The 18873-nt window shown below is 39.2% G+C and overlaps 1 protein-coding gene across 2 annotated transcripts in view; it reads right to left on the bottom strand.

Moving 5' to 3' along the window:
- The window catches only part of sos1 (SOS Ras/Rac guanine nucleotide exchange factor 1), a 151095-nt gene that overhangs the window by 48629 nt on the left and 83593 nt on the right, over nt 1-18873 (bottom strand). For both annotated transcript variants that reach the window (XM_033025772.1, XM_033025773.1), the window contains exons 3-10: nt 18028-18159; nt 14889-15053; nt 11218-11418; nt 7675-7818; nt 6767-6877; nt 6564-6662; nt 3694-3821; nt 2020-2675 (exon numbers count right to left, since the gene is read on the bottom strand). In XM_033025772.1, the coding sequence (XP_032881663.1) occupies nt 2020-2675; nt 3694-3821; nt 6564-6662; nt 6767-6877; nt 7675-7818; nt 11218-11418; nt 14889-15053; nt 18028-18159 (1636 nt within the window). The remainder of the gene's footprint in view (nt 1-2019; nt 2676-3693; nt 3822-6563; nt 6663-6766; nt 6878-7674; nt 7819-11217; nt 11419-14888; nt 15054-18027; nt 18160-18873) is intronic.

Here is an 18873-nt window from a genome sequence, read left to right as displayed (position 1 = left end):
ACGTTATTTAATGCAAGAAAGTCATGAATTAGAGGAGCAAATCATGATCAATTCATACATGTTTAAACAAGAACTGCAGATGCTGGAAAAATCGAAGGTAGACAAAAATGCTGGAGAAACTCAGCGGATGAGGCAGCATCTATGGAGTGAAGGAGGGTCTGAAGAAAGGTCTCGACCCGAAACGTCACCTATTCCTTCACTCCGCAGATGCTGCCTCACCCGCTGAGTTTCTCCAGCATTTATGTCTACCATCAATTCATACATGTGCCTCAGGCATGCACTATCTATAGTGAAGCCTAAATAACATTGCCAAGATCTCCATTAAGAGCCCTTGGAAAAGTTGAGTAACTTGTGAAACAAAAGATAAATTACTTTCTAGCGTTAATATGATTTAAATGAATGATAAGAAATACTTCTGAGTTTTAACCCTGACTTCCTTCTTTATTTGTAATTCATTACAGGTCATCCCCAGCTTACAGACACTCAAAGTATGTATAGGCCCAACAAACAACTACGCATTTGGGAAACACGCGGGATGAATTTGCCAGCTGCTGCATGCATCTTCTGCTGTGTGCGAACAACACAGTAGAAGATGCATGCAGCAGCTGCCAAATGTGGCCAAATTTCCAACTGGCGAACTGTCAGGGTTACAAACAGTTCACAGGAATGTAATGCTGCTGTAACCAAGGGCGGTCCTGTACTATTATTCATGTTGTACACACAAACAGCATTAAAGGAGCTTACTGCTATTGAAATGCTTGCTTTATCTCCTTTTGTTAATATTTGAGCACAATAAAAAAAATGCAAAAGATTTGTTTACATGCTAAAAATATTCAGGCAGAATCCATGAGGGGGAAGCAGAGAAAACTTTTCAGAAATTACCTTTAACTAGCAAAAGGAAAAGTACGAAATTGAACAAGTGTTAAATTATGGGGAAACTTGGTGACCAAGAAGTGATGCACTCAGAGGTGCTGTTGGCTGAGAGAGCGTGGGGAGAGCCTGTGATTAGGTGATTAACCTACGATTTGTCTGGAGAATTAAAAGGAGATAAATGAGGACAGCTGAGAGAGAAAAAAAAAGAAGAAAATAAAACACTGCAATTGCCAGAAATCTGAAAAATACTGGAGATTCCCAGCAGATCATGCAGCATCTGCGGAAAGACAAAAACTGAATTAACGTTATACATTGATGACTTTCCATCAGAACTCACTGGATCCGATACACCTACTAAAAGTGCTGATTAGTTAAATTAATGAATTGTTAAGTTACACGCCCAGTGGGAAGATGAAATGTTCTACCTTAAGTTTTGGTTGGGCTTTGTTGAAGAAACCAAATGTAGATTGGGTGACGACTTTGCAGGCCACGGCCATTCAGTCCATAATGGTGACCAGGGACTCCAGGCACTTTGTCCATCTCATCACTACTCTGACCCCTCTGACTTTAGACCCTGCTCTCACAATGCCCAATATAAACTTGAGGAACACATCCCATCTTCCCACCAAGCCACTGACTTGAAACATTGACTGTTACTCTTTCCACAGATGTTGCTCGACTTGCTGAACATTTCTGGCATTTTCGTTTTTGTATTTCCAACATCCTGAGGTTTTCCTTTCATTTTCAATGGATGCAAGAGTTCGACTGGTGCAACTGCCATTTATAGACAGCTGAGTGAGTGTGTAAATACAAGGAACTGCAGATGCTGGAATCTTGAGCAAAACACAGAGTGCTGGAGTAACTCAGCGGGTCAGGCAGCATCTGCAGGGGGAATGGACATGCGCTGTTTCGGGTTGGGTTCCCTCTTCAGAGTGTGAAGAAGGTTCCTGACCTGAAATGTCATCTGTCCATTCCCTCCATAGATGCTGCCTAACCCACTGAAATCCTCCAGAACTTTATGTTTTGAACAAGAGTGTACACTCCATTCAACATTTACAAAACTATTTACAAGCCATTAACTCTAAAGTAAGAATCATAAAACACCTCAATATAGCAAGGAGATTATACCGAAAAATCTCTGCCTACCTGCATACATATGGTAAGTTAGTCGCTCGATCAGTTTGATAACTGTTCCAGCTTTGATAATGGGAATTCCTGATTTAGAATGTACGTTCTCCTCAAATACAATGTTCTCCTCAGAGTCTGGTTCAGCAAATCTGTACACCTCAGGACTTGGGAGTCTAAGTGGCTCCTCTTTTTCCTCTTGCAGCATAGTGGCATCCAACATCCGCTCCAGTGTACTCCGATATTGTAAGGAAATTAAAGCTGCCATCCAGTTATTCTTCTCCTCTGCGGATTTGGCAGCAAATATTACACTGTTTTCATCCTTCAAGATAATTTCAAAGGCATGTTTGTACTCATTGGTGTCATCCTTATCATTGATTTGTACCTTCCGCATGAAAAACTTCTCTTTGAGACGATATTCAGCGCAATTCCCACCAGGTAATCTAGGCTGACCGTGATTTGATTTACAGCAAATCATCAATCCGTCAAATAGGAAGATGTGTCTTTCATGTTTTGCCCCCACACGTGTCAATGTGCCTTCCATGATAAATTCATTGCAGCACTGTCCAATATCCTTGCCTTCCCAGCCGTCAATGTTTTTCTGGATTTCATTCATTTTCTTAATTGCCAGGTGTTTGCTTTTCATTTGTTGATTATAAAAGCGACAGGCAGACTCGCTAGAAGAGAAAATAATGCTCTATCAAAGTTCAATATCTTAGCACTGAAGTTTTACCTCAGTTGTCAGTACAGTGATATACTTCCGAAGTAAAAGTTTACGCTTTTAATAATATTCCTTTTAATGTAGAAAAGCGGAGATGTAACCACTAAATCTTCCAGTGTATTGGATATGAACTGTTTAGCAGTTTAAAAATTATACAGTGGATCACTTCTGACATTTTTTTCTCACTTTTGTCCTTAGTTCAGAATTCAGGTCACGGACTTTTCTTGGGGTGTTGCCAAAAGTCACGATTGTCAACATGCAGCAGGCTTTTGCAAGGTGGGTCAGCCTTGCTGGTTTTTTCCTTTCTTCCTGGCAAGTCGCAACACACTACAGACTGCACTGCTTCAAGCAGCCCAAATGAGAAAGCACATTCACCTACTGCGAGTCACTTCACAATCTCTCTCAGCTCGGAAGGCCATCGATTAGAGAATGGCCATTGTCCTACTTGTTACAGTTAAAATGGTGCTGATTTCATCAACTTACATAGTAAGTGGAACAAATCTATCAAGTTTGGACTCTTTAGAGAAAAAACAACAAAATCACAACTGAAACATAATGTAAACATTCACCCATTTCTTAGCAAAGACAGTACCACAGCAGAGATCCTTCTATTGAATATTTTAATGGAATGTCTTTAATCTTTAAAGCAAAATATTGTAGCCTGTTGCTTAAACAAACAAGCTTTAATGTATTACGTTCAGTGTTTCACTGCTTACCTACTCATGCGCAACAAAGCTGTCATGTTCATTATTAGGATGTTGCCTGAATTTAGCTTCAGCTGTAAAAGCCTTATGCACATAAAACAATTTGAATAAAAACAAGCTTTTTACACCTGACGTTACTTCCTGTGTAAAAAAATCAGGCTTGCCACTAAAGCGGTTTATTGTTGAGAATAGTTAAGAGGAAATGGGAACAACGGAACTTACACTTGTGGCCAATCAGGAAAATTTCAGGGATGAATGGAAATTGCTTACCTCAGCCTTCTCTTTGCAAGACTTTTTGAACAAATCCTTTCCATACTGCTCTGCAAGTTAAGCAATGCAGTTATGGCTTGCTTTAAGCATTCTTTGTCTTCTTCATTGTCACTTTTCTCTTCTAATTGCTGTTGAGATGAGAAAAGAATAAAGTTTGGGCAGTTTATAAAGATTGTTTAAATGAGGGATAAAATGATATGATGCATTGAGAAACACGACTGTGAGATTTTGAAGAATATAAAAATGTTTGAATTTTTATTTGTAGCAACTATCAACCGATTCAGACTGAATTGAAATCTACTTTTTAATAGATTTTACAAAAACCAGTAAAAGAATGTTCAAACGTTATCCTACTTTAATGATAATGGATGCCCGCTGCATTACGCAAACTGAAGTTAAGTGAACAGAGATGGCAAAGAAAAACAATAGAAGGTTAGGAATAGTGAGATAAAAACATTTTGATACTTTTTTTTCAGGTATGTCAGCTTTACTTTTCATATTAACAACATTAGGCATTTCAGATGTCAGGTATTTATTTGCTAGGACATCACGACCATGGGAGTAAAAATATAGAAGTAAAACCAGAACTGCAAGTATCCCTCCTGATTATGGAATAGCAGCTAAGAAGCATCTCGCAAACCCTGTAAACATACATAAACAAGCAGTCTCTTATTTTAGGGACATATTTTCCACTGTCATTCTGATTTTTCTTGCACTTTTATTTTCATGTAATTGGTCTGAGAGGTTTTGCCTTTCTGGGCTTCACATGCTATTCTACAACTTTGTGCACTGTTTTAGTCTTCATAGTTCAACTTGTCTGTCATAATAATTAAATTCATCCATTAAAATGCCTTATTTGTCTCATAGCAACAGCCACAAAAGCATACCAACACCTTTACTTCCTCAGGAGACAGAGTTTCACAAACTTAAGCAGATGCACTGTATTGTCGGGTTGCATCACATCTTTGTTTGGGAACAGTTCTGCTCAAGACTGCAAAAAACTGCAGAGTTGCAGATGCAGTCCAGTCCATCATACAGACCAGACTCCTCACCACTGACTCCATCTACATTTCACGCTGCCTCGGAAGAGCAGCCAAAATAATGAAAGACTTATTCCACCCCGGTCACTCCTCCTTTTCCCGGCTTCCGTCTGGCAGAAGGTAGAGAAGCTTGAAAACACACACCACTAGACACCAGAGCAGTATCTTCCAATTTCGGTTAACAGGCTTCAAAATGGTCTTTCCATAAGTTAGGGGATTGTCTGATCCTCAGCTGCCCTAGAAAATCAGAGAACTATATTCTGCACTCTGTATTTTCCCCTTTGCTCAACCTATTGTTGAGTTTGGCTTGATTGTAGTTATGTACAGTGTTATCTGATTTGATTGGATAGCATGCAAAACAAAGCTTTTCACTGTACCTCGATACACATGACAATAATAAACGTAAACTTAAAAAATCAGTTCTGGGGCCTCAACTGTTTACATTCTATGTTAAGAGTTAGATGAAAGGGCTAGCAGTATACTTTGAGGAAGCCTAGCTCTGAGAAGAGCAACAAGACCCTGTGAACTGACATAAAAGGTTAAAAGGTCAAGTATGATGTGAAGAAATTCGAGGTTAATCAATTTGGTTGGAAATTTTAAAAAATGGAGTACAGTTTAAAATATAACATTTAAATATTGGTACGAAGAAGGATTTTCAGTGTCCTTGCAAATGGAGAAACTGAAACTTAAGATGCATATATTTTAATCAATTGGGAAAGCAAATGGAATGCTGACTTTTACTGCAAAGAAATTGGCAAGATTCGGAAGCCTTGCTGCAATCACAAAGAGCTTTGACAAGATTACACTTGGAAGTGACATCTGCTTTGGTTCACTCCAAGGGAAAAAAGAGGTGCTGTCAACAAAAGCTCACTCAATTAACTCCTGACATGAAGGCTTTGTCTAATGATAACAGTTTGTGGAAGATGGGCCAATGCTCTTGCAGTTAAATACTGGAAGTTGATCTCATTGAATCAGATAAACCTATGAAAAGGTTAACACAAAATTCTGGAGTAACTCAGCGAGATAGGCAGCATCTCTGGAGAGAAGGAATGGGTGACGTTTCAGGTCTTGACACGACCCGAAACATCATCCATTCCTTCTCTCCAAAGATGCTGCCTGTCCCGCTGAGTTACTCCAGCATTTTGTGTCTATCTTCGATTTAAACCAGCATCTACAGTTCTTTCCTACACAACCAATGAAAAGCTTAAACAGTTGGATTCTGAAGGGCCTGCTTCCCTAACTGGAAATCTTAAAATTGATCAGAATAAAGCCCAGGCGATTTAGAGCTGAGGGGGAAATACATTTCTTAGCTCAGAAGATTGAGAGTTTTTGGAATTCTCTACCCATCAGTACATTAGATATTCATATGTTGAATGCTGCTGAAGTAGATACTTGGACTCAAAGGAAATTAAGAGATAAAGATGTTGGGTGGAAAAATAGAGGCTGAAGATCTGTCATGATCTTACTTAAAAGATAAAAATGCTCAAGATGTTGTTGCTGTTGTTACTCCTGCTCTTACTTCTTTGGAATCAGCGATTAAATTACAATAATTTTTAAAATGTTTTAAGCGATTAAATTACAATAATTTAAAAAATGTTTTTCCTTGATGAATCATGATCAACAAACTCACTAAGAGTCCTTTAGAAGATGCAACATGTTATGGTGCTGGATAGAGTGTACGTGGTCATTCAAAAGGCATTGAAGGGGTACTTATACAAGCACGATTAGGGTTGTGAAAAATACATGCATTTCACATTCTGGAACATTAGCACCATGCATTAAGTCATTGACAGTCAGAGTTGTACAGCGCAAAATAATTCCTGTACATACCTTTAGAAGTTCAAAATAATGCAAACAATGGTAAACTGGTGCCAGTAACAGTCTAGGAAGAACATACTGCACGGCTTCTTTGAAACCTTCACCAATTGACTGAAATGAAACATACCAATTAGTCTTGTCGGATCTAGATTAAAATCGTCATTGCTTGTTTAGGAGGCAGATTATTAGATAGCCACAAACATGCAAGTGCTCACCTGCAAATAGAATGCAGCACCAGGCTTTGACAGAAGGCTGAGGAAATGGTCATGAAAACCAGGTCGCAGTATGTCCTGCGCATAGTTTTCATACGGATCAAATGCTAACTCCTGTAAGATCAAATATATATTAAAATATGTCATTTTGTGTTAGTAAATATATGCACTTTTCCCACTACTCACTGAAAAGACATCAAGATTTTGTAAGTTTATGGCAAGGGGAAACATTCATAAATACAACTAACACTGCAGAGACAGATTTGGCAATAATAAAAGTAATGGCACCAAAAATGATGGTAACTATGTGTAAAACATGCAATCCCAAGTAACACCAAATTATCCAGACAATTTTTGCCAATTCCATTTGCTAAACGTGATATGCTTAAAATAATCTCAAAACTGACTGAAGTGGACTTAAAGGAAATGAATCAACTACTAAACTAAATTAAATACAATGAACAAGTCAAAATATTTTCCTGCTTTGAGCAACACAAATGGAGGCCTCTGAAAAGGCTGCTCTATATAACATATGGTCAGAAACGGTCAATGGTGGTTTAGAATCTCTTTAAAGAAAAATCATCTTTTATATGTTTTCACTGTGGCACATCAGTACTCTTCTTAATTCTATGCATTTCTCACAAGTTTGAGACCATACACTGCTGAGATAGAGCTTGTGTTTTTTCCCCCTCTCATTTTGTTTTATTGCCGCAGTTGCAGCAAATTCAACATGATCATAGCCCGAACCAGATAGCTTAATCTCCCACTTTTGGAAGAAATATCATGTTCTTTGATGAAAAAGATCTCGTGATACAGTAAGTTTATCTATTAGTATGGGAAATTTGGTCTATTTGCTATATTTGATGTATTTGTGTCAGGCATGAAGTTTTATATAAAGTCTCATCGCTTACCTCAGCTAAGTCTTCAAAGCAGCTTCCCACTAAGGGATGTGGGCTCCCTTCATCTGTCATTTCCACAGTATCCTCAATTAGGCCCAATAGTTTTACTGTCAACTCGTGGATATCCACAATACGGCTAAAAATGGTTTCTACATCCTATGGAAAGACAATGATAAAACCTTAAGATCTACCTAAGAAACTGAATATTTACAACACTGCAAATTTAGGGATTATTCTCAAATGTTTAAATAGCAAATGCTAATTGTATAAAGGGCCGAATAGCCTACTCCTGCACAATTTTCTATGTTTCTATGTATCTGAGTGTGCAAGGCAATGAACAACATTTATGAGGTGGATAGACAGGATAGACAGTAAGAATATTTTTCCAATGTTCGGGGTGTCTAAAACAAGTGGGCATAAGTGTAAAGTGATGAGTAGGAAGTATTAAAAGGATCGGAGGGATATATATTTTTTTAAGATCATGTTCAAGATCACGAGAAAGAGTGAACGCAGAGTCTTTTACCCAGAGTAGAGTAATCAAGAACAAGACAGCATAGGTTAAGGTAAGACAAGAAGGCTCTGCAGAGAGTAGTGCGTTCGGCCGAACGCACTATGGGAACTTCACTCGCCCCCCCTGCAGGAACTATACAACAGGAGGTGCAACTCCAGAGCCAATAAAATCATGGGAGACCCCTTCCACCCATGCAACGGACTGTTCCAGCTGCTATGGTCAGGCAAACGCCTGCGTTGCCATGCAGTGAGAACAGAGAGGTTGAGAAGGAGTTTCTTCCCAGAGGCCATTCGGACTGTAAACTCCCATCTCACCAGGGACTAACTTTACTGAACGTTTTTCCTTCCAATATTTAATATGTAAAAGAATATGTGTGTGTTTATAGTTTGTTTGGTTGTTTGTTTGTTTGTCTTTTTGCACAAAGTCCGCGAGCATTGCCACTTTTCATTTGACTGCACATCTCGTATGTGTATGTGACGAATAAACTTGACTTGACTTGACTTGAGAGGGGAAAGATTTAACAAGAACCTGAGGGGCAACTTTCCCCACACAGAGGGTGTTGGGTATATGGAAAGAGGAGGTAGTTGAGTTGGTTACCATGACAACATTTAAAATAAATTTGGACAGGTACATACGTAGCAAAGGTTGAGGGATACAGTGCATTCAGAAACTATTCAGACCCCTTCACTTTTTCCACATTTTGTTACATTACAGCCTTATTCTAAAATGGATTAAATTCTTTTTTTTTTTATCATCAATTTACACACAATACCCCATAATAAAACAGCGAAAACAGATTAAACTTTTTGCATAGTAATTAAAACGAAATAACTGAAATATCATATTTACATAAGTATTCAGACCCTTTACTCAGTACTTTCTTGAGGCACCTTTGGCAGCGATTACAGCTTCAAGTCTTCTTGGGTATGACGCTACAAGCTTGGCACACCTGTATTTGGGTAATTTCTCTAATTCTTCTCTGCAGATCCTCTCAAGCTCTGTCAGGTTGGATGGGGAGCGTTGATGCACAGCTATTTTCAGGTCCCTCCAGAGATGTTCGATCGGGTTCAAGTCCGGGCTCTGGCTGGGCCACTCAAGGACATTCACAGACTTATCACAAAGCCACTCCAGTCTGAGGTACAGAACGCTCGGGAACAGGTTTTCATCAAGGATCTCTCTGTACTTTGCTCTGTTCATCTTTCCCTCGATCCTGACTAGTCACCCCTATGTCACCCACCCATGATGCTGCCACCATGCTTCACCATAGGAATGGTATTGGCCAGGTGATGAGCGGTGCCTGGTTTCCTTCAGACATGACGATTGGCATTCAGGTTAAAGAGTTCAATCTTGGTCTCATCAGATCAGAGAATCTTGTTTCTCATGCCATTTGGCAAACTCCAAGCAGGTTGTTATGTGCCTTTTACTGAGGAGTGGCTTCCGTCTGGCCACTCTACCATAAAGACCTGATTGGTAGAGTGCTGCAGATATAGTTGTCCTTCTGGAAGGTTCTCCCATCTTCACAGAGGAACTCTGGAGCTCTGTCAGAGTGACCACCAGGTTCTTGGTCAGCTCCCTGACCAAGGCCCTTCTACCATTGCTCAGTTTGGACAGGCGGCCAGCTCTATGAAGAGTCCTGTTGGTTCCAAAGTTCTTCTATTTAAGAATGATGGAGGCCACTGTGCTCTTTGGGACCTGCAATGCTGCGGAAATTGTTTTATACCCTTCCCCAGATCTGTGTCTTGACACAATCCTGTCTCAGAGGTCTCCGAACAATTTCTTCATCTTCATGGCTTGGTTTTTGCTCTGACATGCACTGTCAACTGTGGGACCTTATATAGACAGGTGTGTGCCTTTCCAAATCATGTCCAATCAATTTAATTTATCACGTGGACTCCAATCAAGTTGTAGAAACATCTCAAGGATAATCAATGGAAACAGGATGAACCAAAGCTCAATTTTGAGTGTCATAGCAAAGGGTCCGAATACTTATGTAAATGTGCTATTTCAGTTATTTCTTTTTAATTACTTTGCAAAAATTTTGAGACACCTGTTTTCGAGACTTCATTCTGGGGTATTGTGTGTAGATTGATGATTAAGAAAAAAAGAATTCAATCCATTGTTAAATAAGACTAACGTAACAAAATGTGGAAAAAGTGAAGGGGTCTGAATACTTTCTGAATGCACTGTATGGGCCAAACCAGGGCAGGTGAGACTAGTGTAGTTGGGGCATCTTGGTCAGCATGTGCAGGTTGGGTTGAAGGGCCTATTTCTGTGCTGCACGACTCTATAAATGGTTTACTTCAAAAAGGGAAACAAATTTTGATAGCAAATTTCTGTTAATCAATCCAAGTTCTCCAAATGGGAACAAGGAGCAGCAACACAATTGTCTGCAATAAAAAAAGAGAACAGTTCTGTCAATCTTACAGCTTCCTTTATGGTTTCCTTGGTTCGAAGGGCCGAATGGCCTCCTCCTGCACCTATTTTCTATGTTTTCTATAAAGGAAAAGTCACGTTGACAAGATCCTGTTGTCCATTTCTTGTTATTTACGCTGTTGATGACATAATCTTAAATCTGTAGAATTTAACCGTAGCACCTCGGGATGTAATATTTTGTAACCCAATTTTAGATACAAAAAATAAGAGTCTTGCATTACAGGAAAAACATTTCTAGATTTAAAAAGAAATTTGTATTTACAAACTTTTGGAAATATATCACCATCTGGTGTTAAAAAGCAGCAATGCAGTTGTTAGCATTCCAATGCAAAATAACGGAAGATACACCATCATATGAGACTTTCAAAAGTGAACATAATAAATATTAAAATAACTATATATATGTGGAAGATAGACACATAGACTTCAGGCATCAGCAGTATTTTGCATCGCGTGTAACATACATCCTGGCAATTGGCCAAGAACCTATTATGCCTATGTAGATGTCTTTTGGGCACATTATAAAGGGAAGGAATATAGAAGATTTAAACAGGGAACAATCGTAACAATCCATATATCTGAAAAACATGTTCATAAAATTTACAACATACGTTTGAAGAAAACAGCTTTGCATCTGATACAAAGGGTTCCCTGAAGACTTTGATGATGAGATTCAATTCTCTTAGATATTGCCGAATCTCGGACATGTACATCTTCACTAAATCATAATACGCTTGTTCACCAGTGTTAATGGGCTCTTCTTCTATCACACCTAAGTCTTCCTCATCCTGATGGAACATATCCATTAGTACCTGCAAACAAACATTTTTGATTTACTTCATGTACTCTGAAGTGAAATAAACTGATTGCACTCATGTGAGTGTATCTTTCAATCATCAGACTCATGGCTTTGCCCATATGTCCTGGAAGAATTTATAGAAAAATAACCAATTAGGTTTCTTTGAGGATGACTTTGTTGCTCTAACTTCCCCTTCAACATGTTAAAAGATTATCCATTTTGAAACATATTTGCTCTTCTGCTAAATTAAAAAAAAGTTGTACATTAACTGTATTATCTCATTATGTATTAGATACTTATGTACTACATTATTGTACTTACTTCTAATAAAAAAATAATAATAAACAAAAATAAACATATTTGCTCTTTGCTGAGGAGAAGCAAAACAATGATCAGCAAAATAAATCCCATCCCAAAGACTACAAAATAGACAACTTTCCAGGTAGGTGCACATCTGTCTTTATTCAAAAGTTACACTCATATGTTCACACCTTACCAGGATTGATGCAAAGTGATTAAAGTGCACATTGTCAGATTTTATTAAAGGCCATTGTTATACATTTTGGTTTCACCATGTAGAAATTACAACAGTGTTTATACATAGTCCCCCCATTTCAGGGCACTATAATGTTTGGGACACAGCAATGTCATGTAAATGAAAGTAGTCATGTTTAATATTTTGTTGCATATCCTTTGCATGCAATGACTGCTTGATGTCTGCGATTCATGGACATCACCAGTTGCTGGGTGTCTTCTCTGGTGATGCTCTGCCAGGCCTGTATTGCAACCATCTTTAGCTTATGCATGTTTTGGGGACTAGTCCCCTTCAGTTTTCTCTTCAGCATATAAAAGGCATGCTCAATTGGGTTCAGATCGGGTGATTGACTTGGCCACTCAAGAATTGACCATTTTTTAAGCTTTGAAAAACTCCTTTGTTGCTTTCGCAGTATGTTTGGGATCATTGTCTTGTTGTAGAATGAACTGCCGGCCAATGAGTTTTGAGGCATTTGTTGAACTTGAGCAGATAGGATGTGTCTATACACTTCGGAATTCATTGTGCTACTACCATCAGCAGTTGCATCATCAATGAGGATGTGAGCCAGTACCTTCAGCAACCATACATGGCCAGGCCATAACACCCCCACCACCTTGTTTCACAGATGAGGTGGTATGCTTTGGATCTTGGGCAGTTCCTTCTCTCCTACATACTTTGCCCTTACCATCACTATGATATAAGTTCATCTTCATTTCATCTGTCCACAAGACCTTTTTCCAGAACTGTGGTTGCTCTATTAAGTACTTCTTGGCAAACTGTAACCCAGCCATCCTATTTTTGCGGCTAACCAGTGGTTTGCACCTTGCAGTGTAGCCTCTGTATTTCTGTTCATGAAGTCTTCTGCGGACAGTGGTCATTGACAAATCCACACCTGACTCCTGAAGAGTGTTTCTGATCTGTCGGACAGGTATTTGGAGATTTTTCTTTATTATGGAGAGAGTTCTTCTGTCATCAGCTGTGGAGGTCTTCCTTGGGTCACCAGTCCCTTTGCGATTAGTAAGCTCACCAGTGATCTCTTTTTTCTTAATGATGTTCCTAACAGTTGATTTTGGTAAGCCTAAGATTGGCTGATGTTTCTAACAGTTTTATTCTTATTTCTCAGTCTCATAATGACTTCTTTGACTTTCATTGGCACAACTTTGGTCCTCATGTTGATAAACAGCAATAAACGTTTCCAACGGTGATGAAAAGACTGGAGGTAAGACTAGGTGCTGAGAGCTCTCTTATACCTGCATTAAGGAAGCATTTAAATGCGCCTGAGCAATTACAAACACCTGTGAAGCCATGTTTCCCAAACGTTATGGTGTCCTGAAATGGGGGGGGGGGGGGGGGGGGGGGCGTCTATGTATAAACAGCTGTAATTTCCACATGGTGAAATCAAAATGTATAAAAATGGCACTTTAACCACATGTGATTTTATATATTACAAATCTCAGATCATGGAGTACAAAGGCAAATAAATAAATGATGGGTCTTTGTCCCAAACATTATGGAGGGCACTGTAGCAATGCAAGCCATCTATCTATCATTCTATAAAGCTCTCGCCCCATCCGTCCGACATCCGTCCGTCCGGCTGCCTGTCTGCCTTTTGATTCGTTGACTTTCTGCCTTTTGATTTGTTGACGGCTGCTCCTTCCTATCAGCTTCCAACACACTTCGAAACAGCTTCCAACACACTTCGAAACAAACTTGCAAGCCAGGAACACTCTGAACCTTTCACTGCTGCAGCAGGCAGGGGAGGTGCAATTTGATTTTTTTTTTAATCCACTGCTGAGGGAGGCAGGGGAGTGCTGGAATCTTACATTTGGGAACGGCTTCAGTTCCATTGGACGAATATTGGGTTGGGGGATCACACCATTGGGGGACCAGACCCAACGGGTCTGCACTTGGTCTAGTTCTCATATAAAACTCAACGAAAAGCATTTCCATCACTCCCATATTCAAAGGTAGACAAAAATGCTGGAGAAACTCAGCGGGTAAGGCAGCAACTATGGAACGAAGCAACAGGTGATGTTTCGGGTCGAGTCTTCAGGTCTGAAGAAGGGTCTCGACCCAAAATGTCACCTATTCCTTCGTTCGATAGATGCTGCCTCACCCGCTGAGTTTCTCCAGCATTTTTGTCTACTTTCTATTTTTTCCAGCATCTGCAGTTCTTTCTTAAACTCTTCCATATTTAACATCTTCCTATCATAATAATCCAGAAAGTAAAAACAAAAATCACAAATACCAATTCCTTTGATGTTTGGCAAAATTGAATTTAGATGTCTAAATAAAGAGTATAAAGGACAATAAAGTTAATTTCAAAATAGTCGTACAGAATATTTCTGGGCATCTGAGCTGGAAAAATGTTTGTTGCTTATTAAATAATTCAGCTTTCCAGAAGTGTGTAGTATTTCAATAAAGCTAAAGTCTTTTAGGTCCAAAAGCAAATAAAACTATTGATGATGCAGTGGTTTACCAGAATGACGCCTGGATTAGGGGGTATTAGCTATGGGGAGAGGATGGACAGGCTTAGATTGTTTTCTCTGGAACGCCGTAGTTTGCAGGGAGCATATACAGAAGCATATAAAATTATGAGGGGCATGGAGAGGGTACAGTCTGACCCCCTTCCCCAGGGTGGAAATATCAAACACTAGAGGCCATATCTGTAAGGTGAGAGGGGCAAAGTTTAAAGAAGATGCGAGGGCAAGTTTTTTTTTTGCACACAGAAGGTGGTGGGTACCTGGAAAATGCTGCCAGGGTCGGTGGTTGAGACAGATATAAAAGTGGCATTTAAGAGACTTTTGAATAGGCACAGGATATGGAGGGAATGGATTATGCGCAGGTAGATAAGAGTTGGTCTTGGCATCATGTTCAGCATAGACATTGTGGGCTGAAGGGCCTGTTCTTGGACTTTACTGTTCTATTTTCAAAGTATGTTTTCTTACCTTATCAGCACACATTGCTACTTTAATGTCCTGTTGGGTGATTTCATAGTGCCGTATATTGCGCACATAATTGCCTGCCAGCTTAAGGATGTCGGCAGATATGTATTCTAACACTGCAACGATGTAAACAGAAACTTGATGGTCAACTTTGTATCCAAGCACCTCCTGGAGAGACATGAAAAACAGCGATCATCAATCACCTGTCTTGTAAGAATAAACAAATTGCCACAAAACTTTCCTGAAAACAGAACAAAAAGTTGAAATGGATCGGAGATTCAGATTTGATGAGAAACAAGATCAAGGAGCACTGGGCTTGCTCAAAACACAAGATGCTGGTGAAACTCAGCAGGTCAGGCAGCAACTGTGGAGGGAATGGATAGGTGATGGGTCAGGAACGTTCTTCAGCCTCTATACCTTGCCCAACCTGGCCCACCAGCTGTGCTTTGTCCTACAGATTCATTTACAGCTCTGCCGTTCAACCTGTGCCAGAGCCATCCTGTGGAGCAAAATTAACCACATGCAGTGACGAGGTTTCAGCCAGCTGATCCTAAAGTCCCACCCCAATGGCATTTTAATGGTCACTGCCTTCAAACCCCTTTGAACTATTGTTAAATATATGTGCTAGTCAGAGATTTTTAAATGTTACATGCACTGATAATTAATATATCAGCCAAAATAGTTTAAAAAATGAATTTGCTTAAATCAAATGAGGGAAAACATTTTCACACAGAACGTATAGAACGAGCTGCCAGAAGAAGCTGTGGATGCGGGCACAGTAAAAGACATTTAGACTGGTACATGGAAAGGAAATGTTTAGAGAGATATGGGGTAAGCGCAGGAAAATGGGATTAGCTTAGATGGATCATAGACAAGTTGGGCTGAAGGGCTTGCATCCTGGCTGTATTACTATGGTAGTAGTAACAAAGATTTAAAAAAAAGTGAACTAAGCATGAATTAATATTAGTGGCTCCATTCAGATCAATGGGGCTGCAGTTCCTATGGTACCCACCCTTACGCATCTGATGCCTTAACTGAGTAGGTCTGTGCTCCTGGACACGTGTACTATGTGAGTTTAGATGCACTGACAACTAACTTCAGTGGTACAGTGTGCAGGGGTGGAATCAGGGACAAGCTGACCTAAGAGGAAGACAGTGCTGGTGTGCATTTTGACCCATTATTCTGTGAGACGTTGTTTATTTTGGAATATAATAACACACTAACACAGGAAAACAAATAACCAAACAGTCAATGTAATATATTCAGTTATATTGAGATTCAGTGCAATTCACTGAAGATCTTGAATTAGAATAATATATTGTTTTTTGACATAATCATAATAAAGAAAGTAAACATATAAAACACTTTAATCTCACATGCAAAGTGTACAGATATACACTTTAACACAATGGGGCAAGCACCAATCAACAGAACAATGCATTTACAAATGAACAGAACAGACAGATACAAATTAATAAAATCAAACTGCAACAAGCATGCCAATGAAGAAATAAAATTGAGAAATTTTACAAATGAGTACAGAAGGAGGGACTGCGCAATTAAATGAAAAAACAGCAACCACCATTACAAACACCAATTAATCATCTGGACATTCAATTCTAAGAGATGGAACATTCGCTTCAGTGTTGAAGGTCTATGGACTTGAATTCCTCTCGATAATCCTGAGCACAAAATTAGGCTGACACTGGTGCAGTACTGAAGGAATGCACTACCAGCATTTAGATATGATTAATTCTAAGTCCCATTACCCCTCTGTGGCATATGGTAAACAGTCCGACAACATTATTTTAAAGAGCAGAAAGCTCTCCTGGTCACTTTTCCTTAACCAATTCCAGAAACGAATTGGAGACTCAAACAGCTGTAGATGCTGGAATCTGGAGTAAAAAACAAACTGTTGGAGGAACTTAGGTCGCATCTTAGAAGGGAAATGGACAGGTGACGTTTCGGGTCTAGACCCTTCCTCTGGACTTAAGAGTGGAGGGGAGTTAGTATGAAGAGGTGAAGGGATTGGGACGAGATCTGGCATATGGCTGAATCCAGCAGAGGAATTGGTTGGATTGGTGGATGGAGATAATTGCCCTTAGAATTTAATATCACTTTTGTTAGCACCATGATTACATTTAGTTTATAAGTGATAGGAGCAGAATTAGGCCATTTGGCCCATCAAGTCTACGCCGCCTTTCAATCGCGGCTGATTTATTTTTCCCTCTTAACCCCATTCTCCTGCCTTCTCCCCATAACCCCTGGCAGCCATACTAATCAAGAATCTATCAAATTCTGCCGTTAAAATATCCATTGAAGTCAGTAAGTAAGTAAGTAAGTAAGTAAGTAAGTAGGTAAGTAGGTAAGTAGGTAAGTAAGTAAGTAAGTAAGTAAGTAAGTAAGTAAGTAAGTAAGTAAGTAAGTAAGTAAGTAAGTAAGTAAGTAAGTAAGTAAGTAAGTAAGTAAGTAAGTAAGTAAGTAAGTAAGTAAGTAAGTAAGTAAGTAAGTAAGTAAGTAAGTAAGTAAGTAAGTAAGTAAGTAAGTAAGTAAGTAAGTAAGTAAGTAAGTAAGTAAGTAAGTAAGTAAGTAAGTAAGTAAGTAAGTAAGTAAGTAAGTAAGTAAGTAAGTAAGTAAGTAAGTAAGTAAGTAAGTAAGTAAGTAAGTAAGTAAGTAAGTAAGTAAGTAAGTAAGTAAGTAAGTAAGTAAGTTAGTAAGTTAGTTAGTTAGTTTATTGGCCAAGTATTCACATACAAGGAATTTGCCTTGGTGCCACTGTGTTGACACCACTGTGACTACATCTCGACTAACAGCTAGTGTCTGGAAGCGTTAGTAATAAATGGTGACTGTATGGTAAAACCCAGACTAGATTATAGATCCAAGTGGGGTGTAACATATGTGTGTTAGTGTTAGGTCGAGCAGATCTACACCAACCTCTTACCAAGGAATAAATTTAGAATTAGAATACTTTCAGGACAGTTGAATTATTCTTCAACACAATGGCAAATTTTCAATATATCCTGTTGCTCAATCAATATTATAGCCACATACAGTATACCTAGATAGTTTCTTAATTTGTTAATAAAACCTGACCTCCATGAAAATGGTAGCATGAACCTAAAGTTGATTATTTGAGACTTACCTTCAGAAGAGGGTGAATCTTATCGACAGGCAACAAAAGGGGACTCCTGCGTTTGCGTTTTTCTATGGCAGATTGAGCATCTGCTATGGCCCACTTGTCAATCGGATGTGGAAACGATTTCTGTACCCGTTCCTAAGGGATACATTTTAGAAAAAAATTGTAATCTATGAATCCAGTTGCACAACACATACATTTATTAACAGATTCTAATGTTACTAGCATTTTACTCAAAATCCCAAATTTAGAATGTTAACACCCATCACAATCAAGCTACACACTTTCTAAACCAGGAAATCTGTTTATAGAAACAAGGAACTGCAGATGCTGGTTTACAAAAAATGGGACATGGCATGCTGGAGTAACTCAGGAGGTCATGCTGGAGTAACACGGGAGGTAAGCAACAGCGCACATTACTTATGTCCAGATTTGGAATATTGTGTTCAGTTTTGGTCACTCTGCTGGAGAAAGGATGTCATTGTTAGGAGTGCAGAGAGGATTTATGGGAAGGTTGCCAGAAATCAAGGCCTGAGCTATAAAAATAAGTTGGACAGGTGGCTGTGGGGTGTATAAAATCATGAGGGGAATGGATAGGGTGAATGCACAGATTCTTTTACCCAGAATAAGGGAATCAAGAAGCAGAGGGCATGGGTTTAAGGCAAGAGGAAAATGATTTAATAGGAACCTGAGGGGCAACACAAAGGTAGTTGGTAAATGGAATGCGGTGCTAGAGGAGGTATTATAACAGCATTTAAAAGACATTTGGAAAGTTACATGGATAGGGAAGGTTGAGGTATATGGACGAAGTGTGGGCAAATGGAATTAGCTCTGACGGGGCATCTTGGTCAG

The sequence above is a fragment of the Amblyraja radiata genome, chromosome 8, assembly GCF_010909765.2.
Source record: "Amblyraja radiata isolate CabotCenter1 chromosome 8, sAmbRad1.1.pri, whole genome shotgun sequence".
Classification (NCBI taxonomy): domain Eukaryota; kingdom Metazoa; phylum Chordata; class Chondrichthyes; order Rajiformes; family Rajidae; genus Amblyraja; species Amblyraja radiata.
The sequence above is the reverse complement of the archived record's forward strand: the minus strand, read 5'-3'. Positions and strand labels throughout refer to the sequence as shown.